This window comes from Echeneis naucrates, chromosome 6, assembly GCF_900963305.1.
Source record: "Echeneis naucrates chromosome 6, fEcheNa1.1, whole genome shotgun sequence".
Lineage (NCBI taxonomy): Eukaryota > Metazoa > Chordata > Actinopteri > Carangiformes > Echeneidae > Echeneis > Echeneis naucrates.
Genome location: NC_042516.1, coordinates 14,401,458 through 14,422,977, shown reverse-complemented (window position 1 = coordinate 14,422,977; position 21,520 = coordinate 14,401,458). Strand labels below are relative to the sequence as shown.

The 21,520-nt window shown below is 41.1% G+C and overlaps 1 protein-coding gene across 2 annotated transcripts; it reads right to left on the bottom strand.

The window, feature by feature from the left end:
- Positions 1 to 283: 283 nt before the first annotated feature.
- Positions 284 to 20,337, bottom strand: fam171a1 (family with sequence similarity 171 member A1). 2 transcript variants are annotated; one of them, XM_029505271.1, is made up of 9 exons: positions 19,974 to 20,335; positions 14,119 to 14,346; positions 13,314 to 13,406; positions 10,209 to 10,367; positions 9,491 to 9,664; positions 5,724 to 5,840; positions 5,359 to 5,473; positions 4,728 to 4,845; positions 284 to 4,444 (listed from the first exon to the last, which is right to left on the bottom strand). In XM_029505271.1, the coding sequence occupies exons 1-9, from the start codon at positions 20,083 to 20,085 to the stop codon at positions 2,879 to 2,881; spliced, it is 2,682 nt and encodes an 893-aa protein (XP_029361131.1). In that variant the 5' UTR covers positions 20,086 to 20,335; the 3' UTR covers positions 284 to 2,878. The 2 variants fall into 2 exon arrangements, with proteins under 2 accessions (XP_029361131.1, XP_029361132.1); XM_029505272.1 differs by lacking the exons at positions 10,209 to 10,367; positions 13,314 to 13,406 and having other exon boundaries at positions 19,974 to 20,337.
- Between the last annotated feature and the right edge of the window lie 1,183 nt (positions 20,338 to 21,520).

Genomic DNA, 21,520 nt, shown 5'->3' with positions numbered 1-21,520 from the left:
AAACACAGGCGGGCAGTTAAAATTGTTCTTGGGCAAGTCCAACATAAAACATTTTCCCTATATGACTGAAAAGCATTGCCATGACATTAAGACATTTGAACAGAAATATTAGATATTGTCAGACATTAATTCTGACAGTCTCTATGGACAGGTTCCTGGAGAGCACAAGGATACAATCATAAAAAGTTGCCTGTGGAGAGAGAGGAACTTATTGATGTTTGCATGTGAAAAACTGTGAATTCTCAGAGCCAAGTATTCCCATAGAGACAAACACACACATATGTCCAGTTTGGCTGTTTATTCAGAATAATGGGCTTCAAATATAATGCAAGCAACCAATGTACACAATCAGGGTGCTGCACTGTACCTCCACTCTCCAAGTGGAGGTTAATGTGGGATACTAAGAGAGAAGAGATCATCCACAACACCAACTCACACAACATTTTGACCTGGTAGCGAAAAAGAAGGAACTATACACACTTTGTATTGTGATTGCTATGACTATATGATCCTTGTGGATGCATGTTCATTATTTCTCAGCACTCTTATGTTGATAAACTCTGACAACACAAACTCACAGCCGGTAGCATCACAGATGGACGCAACCACAACCCAGGTGCTCATAAACCATTCCAGAAAAATATTCACCCTCAAATTACACAAGTATGAAGAAAATGCACTGAAATGACCTGCAGTTTAGTTTCACATACAAATCGCACTTAGCTTTATGTATCCTGTGTTACACTGAAAACGTCTGCAAATCCTTAACTACTTTTTCTAAGAGAGGTTGATGCCTTGTTAATTGCTGTGAAGGAATTTTTTTTTTTTTTAATCGCAGCAGCTGGTAGACATTTTCTGAAATGTCTGCAGTGTAGCTTGTAGTGCTGAGGAAAGTTTACTGCATGCTTTTTTTCACATGTGGGCGAGAAAGGGGAAGGCTGAGGTAGAAGAGGAAAGCTGAAGGCAAAAGAGGGTTTGAAATAAATAAGGTAATCTGTTCCACAAAATTGTTGTAGAGTCAGGTTGTTCAAGGCACTTCGACCATCTGGAAATGGTAAAGATTAAGGTTAAACAGCAAGCAAAAACTGTTTGGTTTCAGGTAAAAGGTGTGTAGTAGAATGTGTGTTTGTTATTGTAGCTCTAACAATAAGGCGGGTGAAGAAGAAAAGCCCTTAACATATTTGAAGATAAAACAAACAAACAAAAAAAGCCTATTTTTGGATAAAATACTTCATGTTGGCAATTAAAATGTGATTAAAATTACACAAAAAAAAGGCATCTCAAGCAGACATATAAAAGTGATGCATAGCCTTCAGAGCAAAAAATATGCCAGTCAGTGGTTCAACAATTACAAAACCCTTCATATCATAACACCTCACAATAATTTGGGGTAGAACTACAGGTACTACAGGTATTATATCCTTACCCACAGCATAGTTGCGTGTCACATTATCTGATTGCGCTGTACAGCGGATAGTGGTTTTATTTCTTCAGTCCAAAAACTTCATCCCCTGTGGAATTCATGTAAACACCCATTCAGCTTTTTGATTAGCTAGATTAAATTCTAGCAAGTTCTCCAACTTAAGTACAGGATTTACAAGTTTTTATCAGTGATTGTTGAGCAACACAGAATCTGTTGCTTCCTCTAAACCCGTGAACACATTAAAAGAAATTTCCAAACCAACTGGGAAAAGTTGCTCCATAATCTAAAAATAAAATCTGTGGCTAAATTTGTTTTATAATCATGCTTTCAATGAGTGTATTGTGTTCCCAGCTTTCAGTTGATTGAGGCCAATATGGCTCAAGACTGAAACATTTCTGTAGTCTTTCATTTGAGGTACCACCCATCATCTGTTTCTACTACAGTTCATTAACACTTAAGGGCTATTTATACAAAAGGCATCTATTTGTTGTGCATAAAATATCCTCAATTCTTGCCACCCTAGTATATCGATCTTCCTCATGATGTGTAAATCATGTCTGATAAGTGGTCTGCTGTGTTATGAACATGACAAAGTGGAGAGTGGCCATATAATGAAAGGGAGCTGAAAGCTCATGAAGACTTTGAATCTTCCAATCATGTTGATGACTAGAGTGGATCCCAGTGCTGAAATAATTTCTCAGTGCTATATTAAAAACAAAGGGCCTCAATTTCAATGGTATCCCTCACGTTCTGGGCAGAAAGGGAATCAGATTAAGGACAGGTTCATATTTCTTTGAGTTCATCGTAAAGAAAGCAGACATGGCCATATATGAAATTGAACAATTTTCCTGTCCACATTGTTGTTATAGAAAAGCTTCTCAAAAGTATTTTCAGTGTTGGAGATAGTGGCCAAAATCTCCAGTCCTTTTTCTGTGCAGAAAATAATTTCTTCAGTTCACCTGACGTTGACATGGGGCCAAATGACATCATTAAGCATACAGAATTATCCATTAGCTTTTCTTTTCCCCCTTATATCAGTAGATATGCAGACAATTATCACTTGATTACTTTAATACCAAAAGAAAACGTGATCATTCTCCTGCAAATTCTGATTTCAAAGTAGATTTTTTGACAATTCTTCTTCCTCCTAGTTTGAAATGTTTTATGGTAGAGTAGGGAATGGTCCTCCAAATAAAGCCATTCTTTGTTAGCCTGTGCAATTTGGAAGAAAGTAATTTTTTTCCTTGGAATAACGAAGGGCTGAAATTCAGAATCCAAAAACGATGAGTACTGCGATTTACTCTGTACCACTTAAACTGAAAATACTTGAGAGAAGATACCCTCAGGAGAAACAATTACACTGACCAAATACCATTTCAGTTCACATACGGCATGTAACTATTCTACTATGAACTAAAAAATGTGAACCCTGTCCTTCAAGGGGTCATCTGTGGATCATTTCAGGTTGAACGCCAGTAGGGGGCGCTCCTCTCTCCTCTGCCAGGGACTCTTCTTCTCCTCCTCTCCATCCTCCTGTGCTGCATCGTCATCCGGAGAGACTGACACCAGAGTATGATCAGTCCTGAAAGTCACCCCCTCTGGTGTTGGCAGCTGAGGGGATACAGGGGATACAGGGGTAGAAGAGGGAAGTGAGGGGGGTTCCTCGTGTATCTGTAACCCCTCTATTCTTTTACCCTCCTGATTCTCTCTTGAACCCTCTGCTTTGTCTGACAGGATGGGTCCTGTTTCACTGTCCTGAGGGCTGCACTTGGGTGCCTCCTCTTCGTCTCTGCCTCCCCGATCCACATCATCCACATACACCAACTGAGTGTAGGTCATGGCTGGTGTCCCACCCCTTGACCTGTCCTTCTCAATTTCTCTTTCTTCCCGTTCTGCATCTCTCCCCCTACGCCCAATTCTCGGTTCATTCAGGTCCACACCAGAGTCCAGACTGGCATCATTGCCATTGCCGTGTCTCCCACTAGTGCCATTACTTTGCTGACCTCCTGCCCCTGGTGTGTTACTTTGGCACCCTGCCCGCTGGAGGTCAATGTAGGAGTGGCGAATGTGAGCATTTGAGCGTCCATCCAGTGAAACAAACCAGGCTCGTGGGTGAGGAAGAGGCTTCCCTCCTCTGAGCTCCATTAAAGTCTTTTCAGCCAACAAGGTGTCCTCACTGTTTATTTCCACTAAAGCCGTTTCCCCAAGAGCTGCAGGAATAGACAGAGACTCTGACAAGCCAAGCCCTTCTCCATCAGCCTGCTTGGTGGGACCTGGAGAGCAGTCTGTAGCGGTTTGCCCTAGCGGCTGCTGAGAATGTGAGGCATTAAGCTCAGCCTGGATTGTCTCCAGGTCACTCTGTTGGTCGGTCTGCAGAAGGAGGGCCTGACCAGACAGAGGGTGCTCCCCAGGCAGACGCATGTAATGTGCTGGGATCACAAGTGTGGGGCGCACCCTTGGGTAGCCTTCTCCCCCACTCAGCAGGTCCACAGATCCACAGCAGAGCAGCTGGCCCGGCCGAGAGAGTGACAGGGGACTTGGCCGCTCCAGGTGGTCCACAGAACGAGATAGCAGGTAATCAGTTGCCCTGCACTCGCTGCCTTCCCCTCTACATGGGGAGTGAGGAGGAGAGGAAGGTGAAATGCAATCAACAATCCCAACACTGCTCAGCTGGTTAGCTGACGTCCGACCGTGACCGGCTGATGACAGCGCATCTGAAATGTGGTTGCTGGATGAGGAGACCGAGGCGTATGATTGACGGTAGCCGCGATCTGTTCCGGATGACAGGGCAGCCTTTAATTGGAAGGTTTCCACAGACTGGCGGTAGTCTCTGCTGCGAGGTGTAAGATTGCCAAGAGATGAGCCGTGGTGGCTGTTGTTGCCAAAAGAGGAGCGGCTGTGTTTGCTTTGATGGACTAGACTGTGTTGACGCTGATTGTCTTGGTGCTCATATGAGGAAGGCTTCAGCATTGGGGTGGTCATGTCAGGCTCTGTTGCTGTGGAAACCAGTTCCAACTGCACCTAAAAAAGCACAATATAAAAGTCTCTCAAACCAAATAAAGTTGTGGAATTTAATCACAAGGAACAGTTTGAATAATCCATCTGTGTTTTTTTGCCAATCACAGGGTTGTGTAACACCAGGGACATCTTTTACACAGCACTTCTCTAGAACTGGGTGGGATTTTGTTGAGCTTCAGTTGGACACATTGCCAACACAAACTTAATTCTAAAGGCAAGTACTTTTGCTGTTTCATACTTTCATTAAAGGCTAGTGATTGAATCATTCTATGAATGTCAGACAGACCTCATTGCTGATGAGGTTCAAGTGGGACATGGAGGTGGCTTGATCCCTCTTACTGCTGTCCAGACCAGAAGACAATGTGAGCTTGCGATGAGACCCTCGAGGCTTCAAACAACGACGTCTGTACAACACAGAAAATCAGCAGAAGTTCCCAAAACAAATCTGCACTACATCATCTGTGTTACACCTAAGACACCTAAGACATACAACTGCTAATAATAAGGGATAATGCATAAAAATAAGGAGCCTATGGCAGTTTCTTGTGTTATAACATCAGAGATGGGCCTCAATGATGTTCTGTTGGTTACACAGCTAAACATTTCCAATGAGACACACGATACTGTATAGTTGATGAATGCAGGCTGGGGGAGTGGTCTTAAGATGATTAAAAAACAAAATCATCATTTCACTTTTAGTTAATGCTATTTAGCGTTAATTAAAACTGATAGCATTTAGAGCAATGCATCATTTATTCACATAAAATGAGACACAGCTGCTAATGTGCAACTTTTCCTGTGCCAGTAAACGGTCATGAGAACTGACTTCTGGTTCTGTCACAGCCAATGTTTTTCATTTTTAGGTCTTACATTCCCTGAAAACACACATTTGTGGACAGGCAAAGTGTTTCACAGACCTGCAGTAGTACAACAAGAGGCACAGCAGGCAGAGCAGGATGAGAGCCATTCCTCCCAGTATGGCTAACAGAAACACAGTGTGGTACGTGCTGATATCCTTCGCCACCACTGGACCTGTTGGACGTGAGGAAAAGAGGTGCAGCAAGGTGACTCAACAAATTCTATGAAAGATGAGCTTACAGAGAAACAGCCCTTTATGTAAAATATGAAAGTTATCAAAAGACCCTGTGGCAAAATTTCTTCTTTCAGTATTTATTAGGATTACATCGATTAAGTTCAGCTTTCTCAATATTATCTACATATATCCGACATGGTATTTACAGAATATACACTTTTTATAATCAGAGTGAAAGTACTATCTCACCCGAGTGTAGTGGGGACATGGCGGCCACCCAGTATCCCAGTTGGGGAGCAATGTAGGTCAGACTGAGCTGGTTGCCCTCTTTCTGCACATGACCCCAGCTGCTCTTTATCCAGGCGCCTGCACACACAATCACAGTGCTCAAATCAAATTTCTCAATAATTATTGCCCATTACTGGAACTTTCACAGTGACTTTTAGTTACGACTTCCACGACTTGGAGCAATATCCCACCTGACTTTCATAAACTCAGTAAAGATAGAACAGTACTAAATTTAGTTGCATTTATATATGTGCCAAGTGTAAAACATTTATGTTGAAGGCTAAACAATTTGATAACACAACAGAGGTATTAGTCCATTTACAGGGCCAGTTAAAGAGATCTTTTCGATGTAGAAAGTAGTTTAATATGCAGTTGCTTGTCACTTATTAAACAACAAGCCTCCAACCACGTGTTATGTGTGTGACTGTGCTGAAAGAAAAACAAAACAAAAAACAAACAATTATATTAGTACCATTGTAAGTTTCAGTAGGCAAGTGAAAATATTTATATAGTATATATATTGACTGCTTTTATACTTTTTAAACTTGCAGACACCCTAATTTCCAGATGGTAAACCACCACTTCAAGCACTTGATTGTGAAATTAGAGCATGTTTTGGCAGAACCTCCCCACAGGGAGGCAGCATGCTCAGTCACATATCAGCGAGAGTCTCTGAATGGGAGCATAATAGGAGCTTCAACCATGCCAGTACCCAAAACCACAACAAAGCCAAAGGCACTGATTGATTGGCTCACATTAAATCTGCTCCAGGAGGAAACATTCAGTTGGGCCTTTACACTTCCCATTCTCTCAGGGTCTCAGGGCTAGCATGGTGAGTTATTTTGTTCCTATGTTTTAGTTATCAAAACCAAGTTGCCAGGAATCTAGCACGATCTTCAGCAGGAAACCAGACAAGGAGGATACTCAAAGAAGTAACAAATACAAGAGATGGTAAAGGAAAAAACAAGGAAACGAGCAGACAATTGGAGGGAATGCGGGGGGAGATAAGAGGAAAGGTACAAGAGGCAACACAGGCAGAAATGAGAGAAGCTGTGTGACTCAGCACATCTCTCTCTCTCTCACACACACACAGGCCTGTGCCCAGCCCTGCCCAGATTCGCCCTGACTCTGGATGCGTTGTTTCCACAGGGGACTCCTCTCTGTGTGATTGACCTGTTTAATGAAGACAGTAAATGACTCTGTTCCCACGCTGCCATACAGAACAGTGGTAACTGCTCAGATGTAATGCAACATTTATAACAACACAGTTTGGATTAACTTCATGAATTCTTGCCCATTCATGCAAAGTCAACAAGTCAGAACAGATCTGTTTTTGTTCAGTTTCTTGGTTCACAGATATTAATCTTTTGCATCATCACAGGATGAAGATGTTTCTATTTATGATTAACACACAAATTGATGTTTTTCAATGGGACATTTTACCTCATGCCCACTTACCATCTAACAATACATGAGATGTTGCCTGTTAAACAAGGCAAACAGGTTTTTGCATGTGTGCATGAGTGTGTGTGTCAGTTCACGTCTTGTCTATGTGCGTGCTTCATAAACAATGCTGGCTTCATTGTGAGGGAGCTTTTATTATGCTGAAGAATTTCTCCAGAAGGCAACAGACACATTTCAATGTTCTTTGTTGAAGTGAGTTTTTTTTTTTTGTTTATCCTGAGTTTAACACATAAATAACCACACACACACTTCAAACAACAGTTCATTGAAGAAAATTCAATCAGGAGCTAAGCCTTTCTGTTGTGCTACTTATTTGGTAGGTTGCTAAGGAACATGAGATGTAACCCAGAGAGGGGTGCAGAGATGGCTTCTGTTGTGGAAATACTCAGTGCTACAAACTGTGTGTAGGCTACAACTGTGCTTGCATGTGTATGCACTTTGAGCTTTTATCAAAGCTACTTTTATGAGCTCTGAATGTTGATACTTTGGGTACTTTAAACAGAGCCCTGAATTCTTTAAAGCATCATTAGAGGAAAGATGATGCAGTTTTTAAAACATTGATTGGCCAAATAAAATGTTCCATTCCTAACAGGAATATTTTAATGGCGGATTTAGAAAAGTACTAGTCTCATAAAATATGTTTAATGGTTTAATGTAGACGACATTTATGCCTGTGAGTGGCTTGCTAATCTTATTCAAGTTTATATAGTCGTAACTATAACAGCGTGGACTGCAAACCCAGCAGCAGTTGTGTTCTGCTTTTTAAAGATCTCCATTGTACTTGACACCAATATATTGTATCTCATGAGTATCTCATGTAAAAAAGAGATTCCTTTTATATTTGATAAAAGGCAGGACATGTTCAAACATAATATTATCTACCAGTCTATTAGTTGAGGTCCTGTGGCAGGTTATCAATGTTAAATAACCTGCTATTCATTTATATTTAATTGTTTAACAGTTACCTCACAATGTCTCATAGCCTAATAGCTATATATTCAAACAAATTTTATTGTCTAATCAACAGTCCTAAATCCAAACGTATTTTGGTCAAATATTCACTTGACTATGCAGCTCCCTTTTGCTCAGCTGGGTTTTGTAGTGGAGCAGCTCTTATCTGCTGTTTTGGCTCACTTTCGTCAATCTTACTGATGCTCTTTTTTTTGTTGTACAGACAGTTAAAACAATCTAGGAACCCACTGCACACTACCAGCCAAGCACCAAAGAGCAGATAGACAAAATCAGCGATTAACTGGTGCATACTGTGGAACACATTTCCCTCTGAGCTGGGCAGAGACCAAAGTTAGAGTAAGAAAAAGAGAGAACATTGGACACAAACACAGATCCTGATGAATATCGTTTTCATTGTTGCATCTGCCTGACACATGACTGAGCAACTGCTTGATAAGAAGTTTTGCATGTAAACTTGAAAGCTGAGAATGCATCAGTATCACTTTTCCCCAAGTGCCCTAACTAAACACTTAGTGTAGAGTTTAAAAGATATGTCATCTATTGATTACCAAAATAGCTTCATATTTCTTTGTTGAAAATTTTTCAGTTGTTATACAAGGCGATTAATTGACTAATCTCTTCTGCTCCCCACCAAGTACATTTTGTTTCAACAGAAGAATTTTAATAGGTCCTAACAGACCTCTCTGCAGCACAAATGTAATCAAACAGTAGATGTGGAAATGTGAGACTAATGTACGCAGAGTCTAAAATCTAATGACTGTCTTTCAGAAAAGCATGTCCAAGAGAAACTGGGTGTGTCACAGTGTGGGACATCACAGATTTAAGACTACTGAAACAAATCGTTGGGTGAGGAGAGACTTGAAGGGTCTTTGCTGTAGGAGCCAGCATCAAAGAGCTTTTAGCGCTTGTGAAAGATTTAACAGCTTGGGAAGATTAAGCATCCATGGTCCAATCCTGTAATTTGTAGAAGTCCTCATGTTTTCGTTTACAGTTTAATGTGGCGCCTTATGTTCGTCATGATTTCTGCAGACTTTTTGATTTTCATTTGTCTGATGCAGAGCCACAGGCTTGGTTGGATGGTGTGAATGTGCGCATTAATTCAACCGTTCTGGCAATTTCACAAATCATTTAGCCACTGAATTAAGACTAATTTTTGTAGAGGAAAATAAAAGTCCAAGTTATCCTCTAGAGAGGTTAGTGAAAAATATATAGGAACAGATATGTAAAGAACAAAGATGCTGAGCTTTGCTGAACCTACAAAGTCAGAGCCCTTTTTTTCTGTCAGCACGTACCCATGCGTGGGTCAAATCTCCAAGCAGGGATGTGATCGTTTTCCTTCAGACCACTGTCAGCCGGCAGTGGAACGGACACTGTGATTGGCTCATTCACCTGCAGCTCTGCACCATCGCTGGCCAATAGATGAACAGAAATGGCTGCTACAGGGGTCAACTCAAACTTTTCAGTCCCTGTGAGAGAAACAGAAGAATGACAAAAAACATTTTTCAAGGGAGTGGGAGTAAGGTGCACGGGAGGGCGAGTGTTGAGGATAACATAGAAGTCATCAGGGGAAAGACACGACAAGAAAGAAAACAAGGAAAGACAGAAAAGAAAGAAAACAAGAGGTGAGCGAAACAACTGAGCCACTGTTATTGGAAAGTGTCACAAAGCACAAGTATGCTTGTGTTGCCTGGAGGGCTAGCATGGCTACATGCTGTGAGGAGGGGGAGCTTTTAAGGGGTATTCGACCTGAAGGAGAAAGGAGGACACAAAACATCCTATGACACACACACACGCCAAGATGAGGATGCCTGAAAGCGTGTGGACACAGGGCTTGTGATATAACACGGAGGACACACAGGAGTTATTGTCTGTCTCTATCTTCCTTCTCTTTACTATCCCCCCTCCTCCCACAGCTTCATCACCTATCATCTTTGCCCAATTCTGCTAATCCCTTTTTCTACTGTGTGCCTTCTCCTTTGTACTGTTACCATTCATTAGCTCAAGCCTCACCTGTGCCATTGCCACTGAGAACCTGCAGGTGAGGAAAGTGCTGGATGTGTGAGGGGGAGCTGGCCACGGTGAGCAGAGCAGTCAGGTTGGCATAGGAAGTGTTGGAAGGAAGAGTAAGAGCTCTGCGCTGGAAATGAACACTGGGCTGTCGTCTGAAACCTTAGACAGTAACAGGTACACAGATGTTAGAGATCAGAAAAGCTTCAGCAATTTTTGGATTTTCAGTATTCAAACTATTTCAAAATATTCATTGTGGATTTTTTAAATGACAAAGATGACATGATTAAAGGTCACAAGCAAAAATATATCTGGGAATGTGTCAGTTGTTCTACATCGTAATCACAATGCTATGACAGTGAAATCTTTTTCCTCTAATTTGTCCCTGAATTTTTATGAGCATCCTGGATGCCAAGATTTTGATGATGACTCACAATGACCCTGTGTGTTGTTTCCTGTGTCTGTCTCCCTGTTTCCTGTGAACTTGCTACCGACCACTCTATAGTCAAGGCATATAGCTGCTCCAATATTCCTATGTACCTCAAAGTACCTATGTTATAATTTTGGAGTTAATGCCAAAACACCATTTATGTATTTCAGTTCGGTTTCCTGCCTTTGTGATCAAGTTGTGATTTCTCTGCAAGCCATTGTGAAAAATGTGGTCAGTGTTGCAAATCATTCATTCATTGGGGATGTTCTTTTAAAATGTGTAGTGATTTTGCAACTTCAGAATGACATTCAAGAGGGGATTAATTGAGCCATTCAGCCTCAAACCAAACTCTAGTGTGTGTATAATGGTGATTACCTTCCTCATCTGTCTCTCAGATTATTTTCCTCCATTATAGGATATCATAACATTGTGTAAACTATGCGCTTTGACTGTGTTTAATTTCAGTTAACTGTGGTACCATTATGTATTGCAAATGTATCTCAGTGCATAGATTGTTTTAATGAGTGAAAAGAGTTTTGCAAAAAGGTGAAATTACACTAAAAATTTGTTTTAGTCAAAAGTGTTACTGATTTAATAAAATAAATAAATAAATAAAATAAATAAATTTTAATTCAGTTGAAACATAAACAAGCCCTCTCGCATGCTGATTTGTGTTTCACAGTGTTAGCTAATTTTCTACTCTTTATCATTAGCTAATGCATGTGTATAAACTCAGCCTCAATTGAGCTTCATGGAGGTCACTCTAGATCAATGCACTAAAGACAATGCACCTTTTTTCTCAGCCAGTTTGATGACCCTTTGTGCTATTTGGATGTCCAATTAGTTGTTTCTTTGTCACTTATCCCTGTTGCCACTTCCATCTAATCTCTACCTGTCATTAACAATTACTCTTAAAGTGAAATACAGATAAAAAAATTACATGGAGCTGGACTCTGCCAAGGTGAAGTCATTGTGGTTTGACTGTGCAGAGCTCACATTCCTGAGCAGTGAGACAGAGATCCAGCTGTATACGAGTGTTCGCTGTGTTTGTGTTTCTAGTTGTACTCGAAATGAATTTTGGCTCTGCAGTATGAGTGCATCTATTAAGTTTAATATTTCTGTCCTTCTAACCTTGTTCTTTAAAGTCAGATGTGAATGTATTTTGTTTTCTGTGCCTCTGTATTTGTGAAAAGAAAACAGACCATTTCTGTCCTTTGTGTGCTTGCTTCCTAAACTCTTCTCTTTTTTCCCTCCACTTTTCTTTCACCTCATCTGTTCCTCCTTCTGTTGGACACTGTTGTGCCCATCCCCCTTTTTCCTTCTCTCCCCTTTTCTCTCCAACTACTCCACCCACAACCCCACTTCCCAGCACCTACTGTATCATCATCCTCCCCCAACTCCTCTTCCTCTACCCCTTTTATTCTTTTTTCTTGTGCCACACGCCAAGGTTTATCTCTCCCCTGGGCATCGAAGTTCACAGCATAATGACAAAGTGTGTGTTGGACAGAGGGGAGTAATAATGCTCAGCTCGGCACGTGCTATAGGCAGTGTGCATTTAAGAGCTTTAACATTTTAATAGTATTTGTACGTGTGTGTTGTGTCTTTGAAGTTTATTTAAGTCAGACAACACAGCTTACACATTCAATTACTCCTTTGTCAGTCAGACACACAAAAGGCGAAGCAGACAAAAAGACTAAATTGATTTTGCCTGAGTAAAAAAACCCTATCTAATGTAATTTCAGACATCTTAACAGAGTGTGACTAAGGAGTTTTGTTATTTATAGTTGCGTAAATGTGGCTCAAGGAGGATTTGTAATGATCAAATATATTAAATCTTACTTGGCATTAGCCCATTTGATGTACGTGTAGGCCACTGGCTTAGTTTTTTATTAAAAGCAAATAAATTAATAGGATTTTTTCAGCCTTCATTTTGATGGGATGAAAGAGTGAAGGAATAAGATTTTAACAGGGCTGAAATCCCACCACCTAGCAAGCAGGTGTTAGGCAGACAGCATGTTATTTATTTTACTTGCTCAAAACAAAGACGTTGTTATAATTTAAAGTACTGAACTTGAATGCAACACAGAAACCACCTGGTGTTTCCATGCCTACAGGCATCCACGCAGACTCAGGACTGAAGTTTTAATCACCAATAAAATTTGTTACACAATTAGTCTATATTTTAACAGCATATTTTCTCTTTCAAAGACAGACATGTAGAATATGCATCACTTTTCATGTTCTTATTGTACTCCTCATTGTCTATGTCCTAAAGCATATTGCAAGCAGTCCTCTAAAATACTTAGTTAGCTGTAAACTGCAGTATTCAATGTCTTCTTTCAGCCCAAAACAAACAAACAAAAACTCTTTGTTGCATGGGGATGTGAAATTTCGTTTTCATAGAAGACATACACTTATGGTAGATAAAGGTGTTACTCATAACATTAACAATGGTTCTGTTCCACTAGTAAACCAGGACAGCATGACAGTGTGACCCAGCATGCATAACTGAAGCAGTTAAATTTAATCTAGCTATCTTTAACTTCACTGTCTACACATGCACTTCTGTGACATGTGAAATGTCTTTAGTTAAGGAGCCATACCAGTAAACAGTGGGTAAGCAGCTAAACTTATACACACACAGGCATATCGATGCGTATGCAAAACACTGTGTTTACCTTGTAAACCTGACACTATCTCCACAACATCTTCATACACCATCAGTGTAGCAGCTCGTTCTGGTAGTAGGACCAGGCTGATGGATGAAAACACTGGGACACAGATAAAACCACACAGTGTACATGTTAACTCAAAGAATAAATTCATCATCAGATAAATGAAAAACTGCAATCCACCTGGCCATTTTACTGATCACTATCAGACAGAAAAAGACATTATACCATCTTTATGCATTTTTAATAGTCCTGCTTTCATCCTGTCTGATGTGCAGGACACAAGTGTGACCCAGCAAACTGCACTTCTCTTCTCTTCCTTCCTTCCTTTCACTCCCCCATTGTTCAGAGCTGGTAAGCGTGATAATCCAATTGGCTGCCATTCCATTGGCTTCTAATAACCCACCACCATAAAACACACACATACACACAGACATATATAGACACGTAGACAAAGTGCTGCAGCCTCTTGGGAGGTATTTTGTGTTTGAGTGTGTGTTGGTGAAAGGGAAGCTTAAGCAGCCCCCATGCTGGGTTTTGGCATCTACTTTAATAAATTAGTAATGGAGCCCTCCACTTATTAGCTCACACACCTGGCACAAAGTCGCACAATTCTTATTTTTACACACACGCGCACACACACACACAAAGAATTTAGCAGCATTCATCGAAATGAATGACCAGCAAGCCAACACTCCTCATCATAACGTAGCTATTTCATAGCAAAATACTGCATTTGTCCCAAGAAGAATCGCTCTCACACAGAAACACATAGACGAACACACAGATAGATAGTGACACATAGACTTACCAGGTAATCTAGACGGTGTCCAGGGCACAGAGTTTGGCACATATCCTTGTTTAGTTGCAGTGACAATCAGTGGTGTCCCTAAGCGGTAGGGGAAGCGCAGGTAGGTGTTGCCATCAGCCGATGAGGTTTCTGTGGTTACAGATGTGTTGTTGGTAAAAAGCTGTATGGTGGCTCCTCCCAAAGGCTGGTGAGTGCTGGCATCACTCAGGTGGACCTTCAGAGTCACCTCTGCGAGCAAATCAAAGGAGAAACTGAGTCTTGCACAGTGTGACAGAAAAATAAATGAAAAACTGTTGTGTTATAATTACAGTAGTTGAAGATACAGTCATCTCTTTAGTGGGTTTTGCTTCAGTGCCAGGCCCTTTGCCTCCTATGCACAGAGAAAACATTCCACATCCTGGCAAATTACAAAGTGACGGCCATCAGACCATTTCCTGGACTCTTGCCAAACGCACTTCCCCTCTAAAACAATGGTCCTTTTCCCTCTCTCAAAGAAGCCTTGGACCAGAGGGGAAAAACAACTGTCCAGATGGACACCTTCTCTAATGGAGATGAGGAACATAAAAATTGAAAACAGCCAGCCTCTTGATTGAAGAATGCATCACAAAGGATTACAACAATTTTACATTATTGCCTGTTACACAGTGCAAGATGTGTCCCACAAACTGCATGACTTTGTAAAATCCATTTTGAACCATGTCAGATGTTGGTGTTAGTCAATTTAGCAAGTAACTGCACAACGGGAAATTGATCTGCATTTATTTTGATCAATACATAGTTATACTTATTTTTCTCAAGGGTTGGGTTGTCACAGATTCTGTCCAGAAACACATTGAGCAAAAAGTGTACGATCTAATCACAAGTTGAAAAACAAGTGAAAGTCAATTTCAGCTTCATATCCCAAAGGTAGGAGGGAAAAAAAAAAAACTTGATTTAAGAAAGAGTATAATTGAACAACCACACAAACCCACACTGACAACATGGGCTCTTTTTGATTACTGGCTGATGGCTGACCCATAGCGACCTCTCAATTAAGGCTGAAAGAGTTTTTATCTCCCTCTCCCTTGACCTAAACATACCCACCTCCCCCGTAGTCACCGTACACACTACTGAATTTAATTGTAACTCTTTCCTGTAACTCCACCCTCCGCGACACACATGCTCACACAGCTAGATTTAATCCCCCTCCCCCTCAACTCAGGGATCCTGCGGTCAGCAAGGAACCACTCTGGCAATATCTGGCAAGACAGAGAGTTAGTGAGTTCAGCCTGAGTGCAGGCTCCACCTAAGAGCTGTACCCCAAATTATACCTTTGAATGGCTGGATGTTATATGGTGAAATTAAGCCATGCCAGTGTGTCGGTCCAAAACCAAACACATTATCAACAATGTGACAGATTTGCTGTGAAGGTCAGCTCTGACCCTTAACTTCATTTCTCCTTTTTTAATCATACTAGCTTTGTCACAGCAGAGAAAAAGAGGGCTGGATTTCCCCTCCACAGAGACTCCCCACTGCACTGAGATTTGGTGTTTGTGCTGGAGTGATCATGACCTCACTTCCTGTCCCACTCCCACTGATATGCAGTGAGGGGTACCAGCTGTGCTCACTTTAAAAGATCTCCCCTGGGAGACTTCAGACTGACATGTACGCACACACAAATGCAACAGTCCCCTCCCAGTCCTCATCCAATAAATTTGTACTGTGGTGACATCATTGTTAAACAAGCTAGGAGTCTCCTCTCTGCTCCAACACAGGAGAGGAAGATGGTTGATCTGAAAAATATGTGTGATATTGTAATTGTAATAGTGTCCTAATAGCTGCTTCTCATTATATCTGTGTGTGTTGAGTACCTTATAGAGGACGAAGGTATCAAAGAGAGCTCTGCCTGGCCAACACTGTTATCCCAGACCAATTGTCTCAGGCAACATCAGACAAAGCAGTTGGGTGATTGAGTATGTTTGCATGAATGTGGGTATACCCACGATGAAAAAAAACAAAACAAAACAAAACACTGAGAACAGTGTGTGCATGTTTTCAGCTTAAATTAATGCATATTTGGTGTATTAATCAGAAATTACACAGAGGCAAAGTATTTCTGATCCATGAAAGTGAGGTGTGAGAAACTGGGTGTGTGTGAAGGGCTTTGGTGTTCTTCCAAACATAGGACAGGCAAACAGATGCTTTCTGAACATGAGGCTAAGTGGAAAGCTCATGTGTTAACAACACTTTACATTATAATTGCAGCCACACTGGTGTTCACATTGTTCAATAGAATCAGTGCTCTGTAATAAGTTACTTGGGATCAAACAGATGCCAGTGAAAAGAAACCCCAAAAGAATTCAAATCGTAATGACATTAGTAAAACTAAAATAATTGTCAACAAGCTGCAAGTGCAGATAATTTGGTACTTTCATCTGATGGAGGATTAAATTTATGTATCATGTTTCTTATGGTAACAGTCCATTTTGTAAAAAATTGTATCTCATTTAAACAGGACAACGGTCCAAAACCCAAACATGTTCAGTTAACTATCAGACACAGAAAGGCAGCAGCTCCCTGTAGTTAAGAAGTCGACATCAGAGAATGTTAAGACACCACTGAATAATGAAATCACCATATTCGGCTACATAATTGTGATAACAGTAACATTGTGATGTGTTGATGTATAGTATTTGGGTCATTATTACATAAAGCAGCCGCAACAGTAGTGAAAAGCAGAAACATTGCTACTTGTTCATCTAGTCTGCTTATTGGTCGCATGCAGTTGTTTTCAGAGTCAATGGAAATTCTTAGTTTTTTTGTTTCAAACTGATAATAAAAATTAAAACATTCTCCACAGGATTCCATTCTTGTTAACTCAGAGGTTATTGTATTTACTGTGACTGTTATATTTACTGTCGAATTTGGAAATCCTGAAATTTTGTAGGTCCTCCTTGGAAATATGAAGCAAATTTTTAGGAAACTGTGAGGTATGTTTCCAGAAAGTTATCTGGAAAATGCAGGATGTATTAAATCAAGAAGGGAAAATGTCACTAGCTAAATTAGAACCACAAGGTTGATTATGAAGCAGAAATCATGTGATGACGAATGTAGGAGCAGAGGTCTGCAGATTAAAACCTAGACGAACTACACTATCATAGAACACCCAAATCATCATAGTAAAACAACTTACAATGTAAGTTATTTTAAATACATGTTGTTTAATAATATATCACACAAATAATAAAGCAGTTTTTTGAAGTATATTCTATAATATGGATAATGTTGCCAATACCCTGACATTTCATATCATTTACACAATAATAATACTCGTAGCCTACTGCCAAGCACAAAATTCATCGTTACAGTGATACCAAACAAAATGAGAAATCCAGTTCACATTTTAATACTGCAAGAATCATGAATGCCTTTTCAACCGTCAGCACCAACAGACCGTTGTTTGTTTCTGGATTTAATAACTTGTTCAGCCACATAGACTATAGCTATTTGTTTACTATTCAGATGGCTAACAAACATCTGACTTTAAGCCTGTTGATCTTAGACAAAAAGGAAAAAAGAAGACAAGAGCAGACAAGATGGTTTATGAATCACTCAGTGTGACCAAGGGACATAGAGGATGATAAAAATAATACACAGGCACCTTGGCAAAATAGGACGTAAACAAAAATCACACACGCACTCTCTATTTGTGTTGAAGCTCAACCAATATAAAGACAGAAACAGGCTATCAATAGGTGTTCAGCCAGCTATTTTCCTTCATCTGGATTAAAAGTAAGATTAGATTTTAGTGGCCAATCCCATTAACTCAGCAGGGAACACAGCCAGTGGGTTACATTATGGATGCTCTTCATCTCACCTCAGTGAAGATTCCAGTCTAAATACTGCTTACCATTACTGTCCCAGGTCTAGTTGAAGCAGCAAGTTTACCCTGTCATCACACGCAAGGCTTTCTCATGACCTGAACTTTTCTAAGCACCTCATGATTAACATTAAGCTTGGCTAGCTGGTGACAATATGGTTTGTCCACTTCCTGGCAGCCCTTGTCCAGTATCAGCTGAATGTTTTTCTTTTGGCAATGCAGTGCAATGCCTATTATGGGCAGCAGTTATGCGAGTGAGATTTATATCTTTGGGTAGATTTCCGTATGGCTCCACTCTCCATACTGTCTGCAGGACAACCAAGGAGAAATCTTCAGTATCGACCTGAACATGCGCCCCTGGGGACAAGTGAAAGTCAATCTGAGGCAAAGTATATGCCGTAAAAAGGAAGAGAACGAAAGGGAAAACACAGAAGACACACAGAGGCTGGGAAAGACTTCAAAGTATTTCTATCTTGTAAATGATCAAGGGATTCCTATATTGTTTTATACGTAAAACAGAGCTTCTTCTTCTTGAATTTTTAACCGAAATTCTAAAATATTATAAACTACCTCCAAGATTTAGAGTCAAAACAACAGTGTGGTTTTTGATTTTACAGCTCTGGCTGATTCATAGTGATGATTACTACATGTTTACATTCAAACTCGTGCTGCAAACACAGTTGTAACATGAGGACCAAATGTGGGCCGCCCGACAAGTAAATGAACACAGACGACAGGGAACATGTAAGTGAAGAGATGAAAGCAGATAAAACAAATGTGGCTCCACTTTAGTAGCGACTGGGAAGAAATAACTTTGAAGTGAGATACTGAATGAGATGCAAAAAGATTAGCATGATTCATGCTGGCTTTCAGAAGTTTGCATGTCTGCTGCTGTGGTGATGGGATAGCCCTGTCACTCAGGTTTTCAAAGACTTGTAGAGGCCTGACAGAATGATATGAACATATTCATTCACCACTTCCTTATCCACTCCAGATTTATGATTTACTTAGTGTCAAGACTCTCTGTAGTTACTATCTCTGTTAATAATTTTTTGGGTCAGATTACCAATTGTCATTATTTATGCATCTGTTTATTTCCTCAGTTAATCATTTGTTCTATAAAAACCTCAGAAAAGTGGTAAAAATGTCCGAGCCAAAGGTGGCACTATGAGATCCCACCAGTTAGAAACACAAAACCAAACAATCAAAATAATTGCCAAGTAATAAATGGAAGCACTTCAGCTCTAGTTTATAAAACATTTAGTTCATGTTTTTCTTGCAATGTTTTTAGGATTCCAGTTATTTATCGCTCTGTGACCCTCAAAATTTCCTTTGTTGGTTCAACATTTTATCTTTAAAAGTAAGTTGCCCAAGCCGTGTGAGACCTTCAACCATAATCCAAAACGTAAAGATATCCAGATTGCTATCATGTATGATATCTATTATATGACATAAGATGATAAGATAATGGATCTATCCGTAAACAGCTAGGACATCCAAAATAGGACCATGAGCATTTTCCTTGTTTACTTAATAAAAAACAAATAAAAAACACCAAGTAAAAATGAACAGCTAACAACCACACATGTCCAGGTCCCGGCTGATCACTGTGGCCAGGTGGACAGAAAGAGAGAGAAGGCGCTTCAGTGTTAGCAACACCAAAAATGAGAAATCACAGCAGCTGGACTGAGTCCTGCACTTATTCAACATGACAACACGAGGGCATGTTTTCAGCCCTCAACAATCCCTTTTCTCCTCACATTTAACCCCCAAAGTTTGAGAGAGGGCTGCCACAATGTGTTCCCGGTGCAGAAAACCCAGTTTTAAGCCGGTTTCATGCTGTCTGTGACACCAGCTAACTCGCTAACGTTAGCTAAGTTTAGGTCACATCAGCATCCGAGCTGGCTAGCTGCACCATTAGCCACCAAAGTAGCCGGCTAACTATCACTTTCCTCGGTCAATGCGGGCGGACAAACGCCTTAAAATGTGTTTTTACCTTCCGGCACTGTGTCCTCCGGTAACGTTTTGGTGACAGCGCCGGAGACAAGGTATCCCAAAAGGCAGAGCAGAACCGCAGCGACCCTGCTCCCGTCCACAGCCCGCATCATTGCAGATGTGAGTATTAACGGAAAAAAGATGCAAAAAAACGAGGTAAGGGCCAATATTTTCCTCTCGCTGACTCACTGACGGGACACATCGGCGTACACACGGTTCATTCCGCGAAGGAGGCCACACTCCATGTTCAGCAGCTTCAGCATTCCTGGGATTTGCCCGTAAAGCTGCGTCTCCTCCGTCCCGCTGTGCATCCCCAGCCCTCTCTCCGCCCGCTCGGTTTTTCCCGGAGCAGCCAGGTCAGGGAGGAGGCCGGCCCCGCTCCTCCGAGCAGACAGCCCCGCAACAGACAACAGGCGGCTGCCTCCGCACGCTGCGCCGGTCACATCTGCGGACCTCCGGCGCCACCTGCCGGCCAGATGATGCAAAGTTTAAACCTGCAGCCGTAAAGTGAGCAGAGTTAAAGGCTGCAGGTTAAAGGCTGCAGGTTAAAGGTTGTAGGTTTAAGGCTGCAGGTTAAAGGTTGTAGGTTTAAGGCTGTAGGTTAAAGGTTGTAGGTTAAAGGCTGCAGGTTAAAGGCTGCAGGTTAAAGGCTGCAGGTTAAAGGTTGTAGGTTTAAGGCTGCAGGTTAAAGGTTGTAGGTTAAAGGTTGTAGGTTAAAGGCTGCAGGTTAAAGGTTGTAGGTTTAAGGCTGTAGGTTTAAGGCTGTGGGTTAAAGGTTGTAGGTTAAAGGTTGTAGGTTTAAGGCTGCAGGTTAAAGGCTGTAGGTTTAAGGCTGTAGGTTAAAGGCTGCGGGTTAAAGGTTGTAGGTTTAAGACTGTAGGTTTAAGGCTGCAGGTTAAAGGTTGTAGGTTTAAGACTGTAGGTTAAAGGCTGCAGGTTTAAGGCTGCAGGTTAAAGGTTGTAGGTTAAAGGCTGTAGGTTTAAGGCTGCAGGTTAAAGGTTGTAGGTTTAAGGCTGTAGGTTTAAGGCTGCAGGTGAAAAGGCTGCAGGTTAAAGGCTGTAGGTTTAAGGCTGCAGGTTTAAGGCTGCAGGTTAAAGGTTGTAGGTTAAAGGCTGCGGGTTAAAGGTTGTAGGTTTAAGGCTGTAGGTTTAAGGCTGCAGGTTAAAGGCTGTAGGTTAAAGGTTGTAGGTTTAAGACTGCAGGTTAAAGGTTGTAGGTTAAAGACTGCAGGTTAAAGGTTGTAGGTTAAAGGCTGCGGGTTAAAGGTTGTAGGTTTAAGGCTGTAGGTTTAAGGCTGTAGGTTTAAGGCTGCAGGTTAAAGGCTGTAGGTTAAAGGTTGTAGGTTTAAGGCTGTAGGTTAAAGGCTGCAGGTTAAAGGTTGTAGGTTTAAGGTTGTAGGTTTAAGGCTGTAGGTTTAAGCCTGCAGGTTTAAGGCTGCAGGTTAAAGGCTGCAGGTTAAAGGCTGTGGGTTTAAGGCTACAGGACTGCTATAAGAGCCTGTATCTGATACAAAGTGGTTTATCTGTTCAAGAAGTGACCTGGCGACA

Bases quoted from the DNA above. Each gene is read 5' to 3' on its own strand.
- fam171a1 (XM_029505271.1), bottom strand. From the start codon at position 20,085: ATGATGCGGGCTGTGGACGGGAGCAGGGTCGCTGCGGTTCTGCTCTGC. The intron at 10,368-13,313 runs GTAAACACAGTG...TTACTGTCTAAG, and splicing joins GATAGTGTCAGGTTTACAAG to GTTTCAGACGACAGCCCAGT. The intron at 5,474-5,723 runs GTGAGATAGTAC...CACGTCCAACAG, and splicing joins CATGTCCCCACTACACTCGG to GTCCAGTGGTGGCGAAGGAT.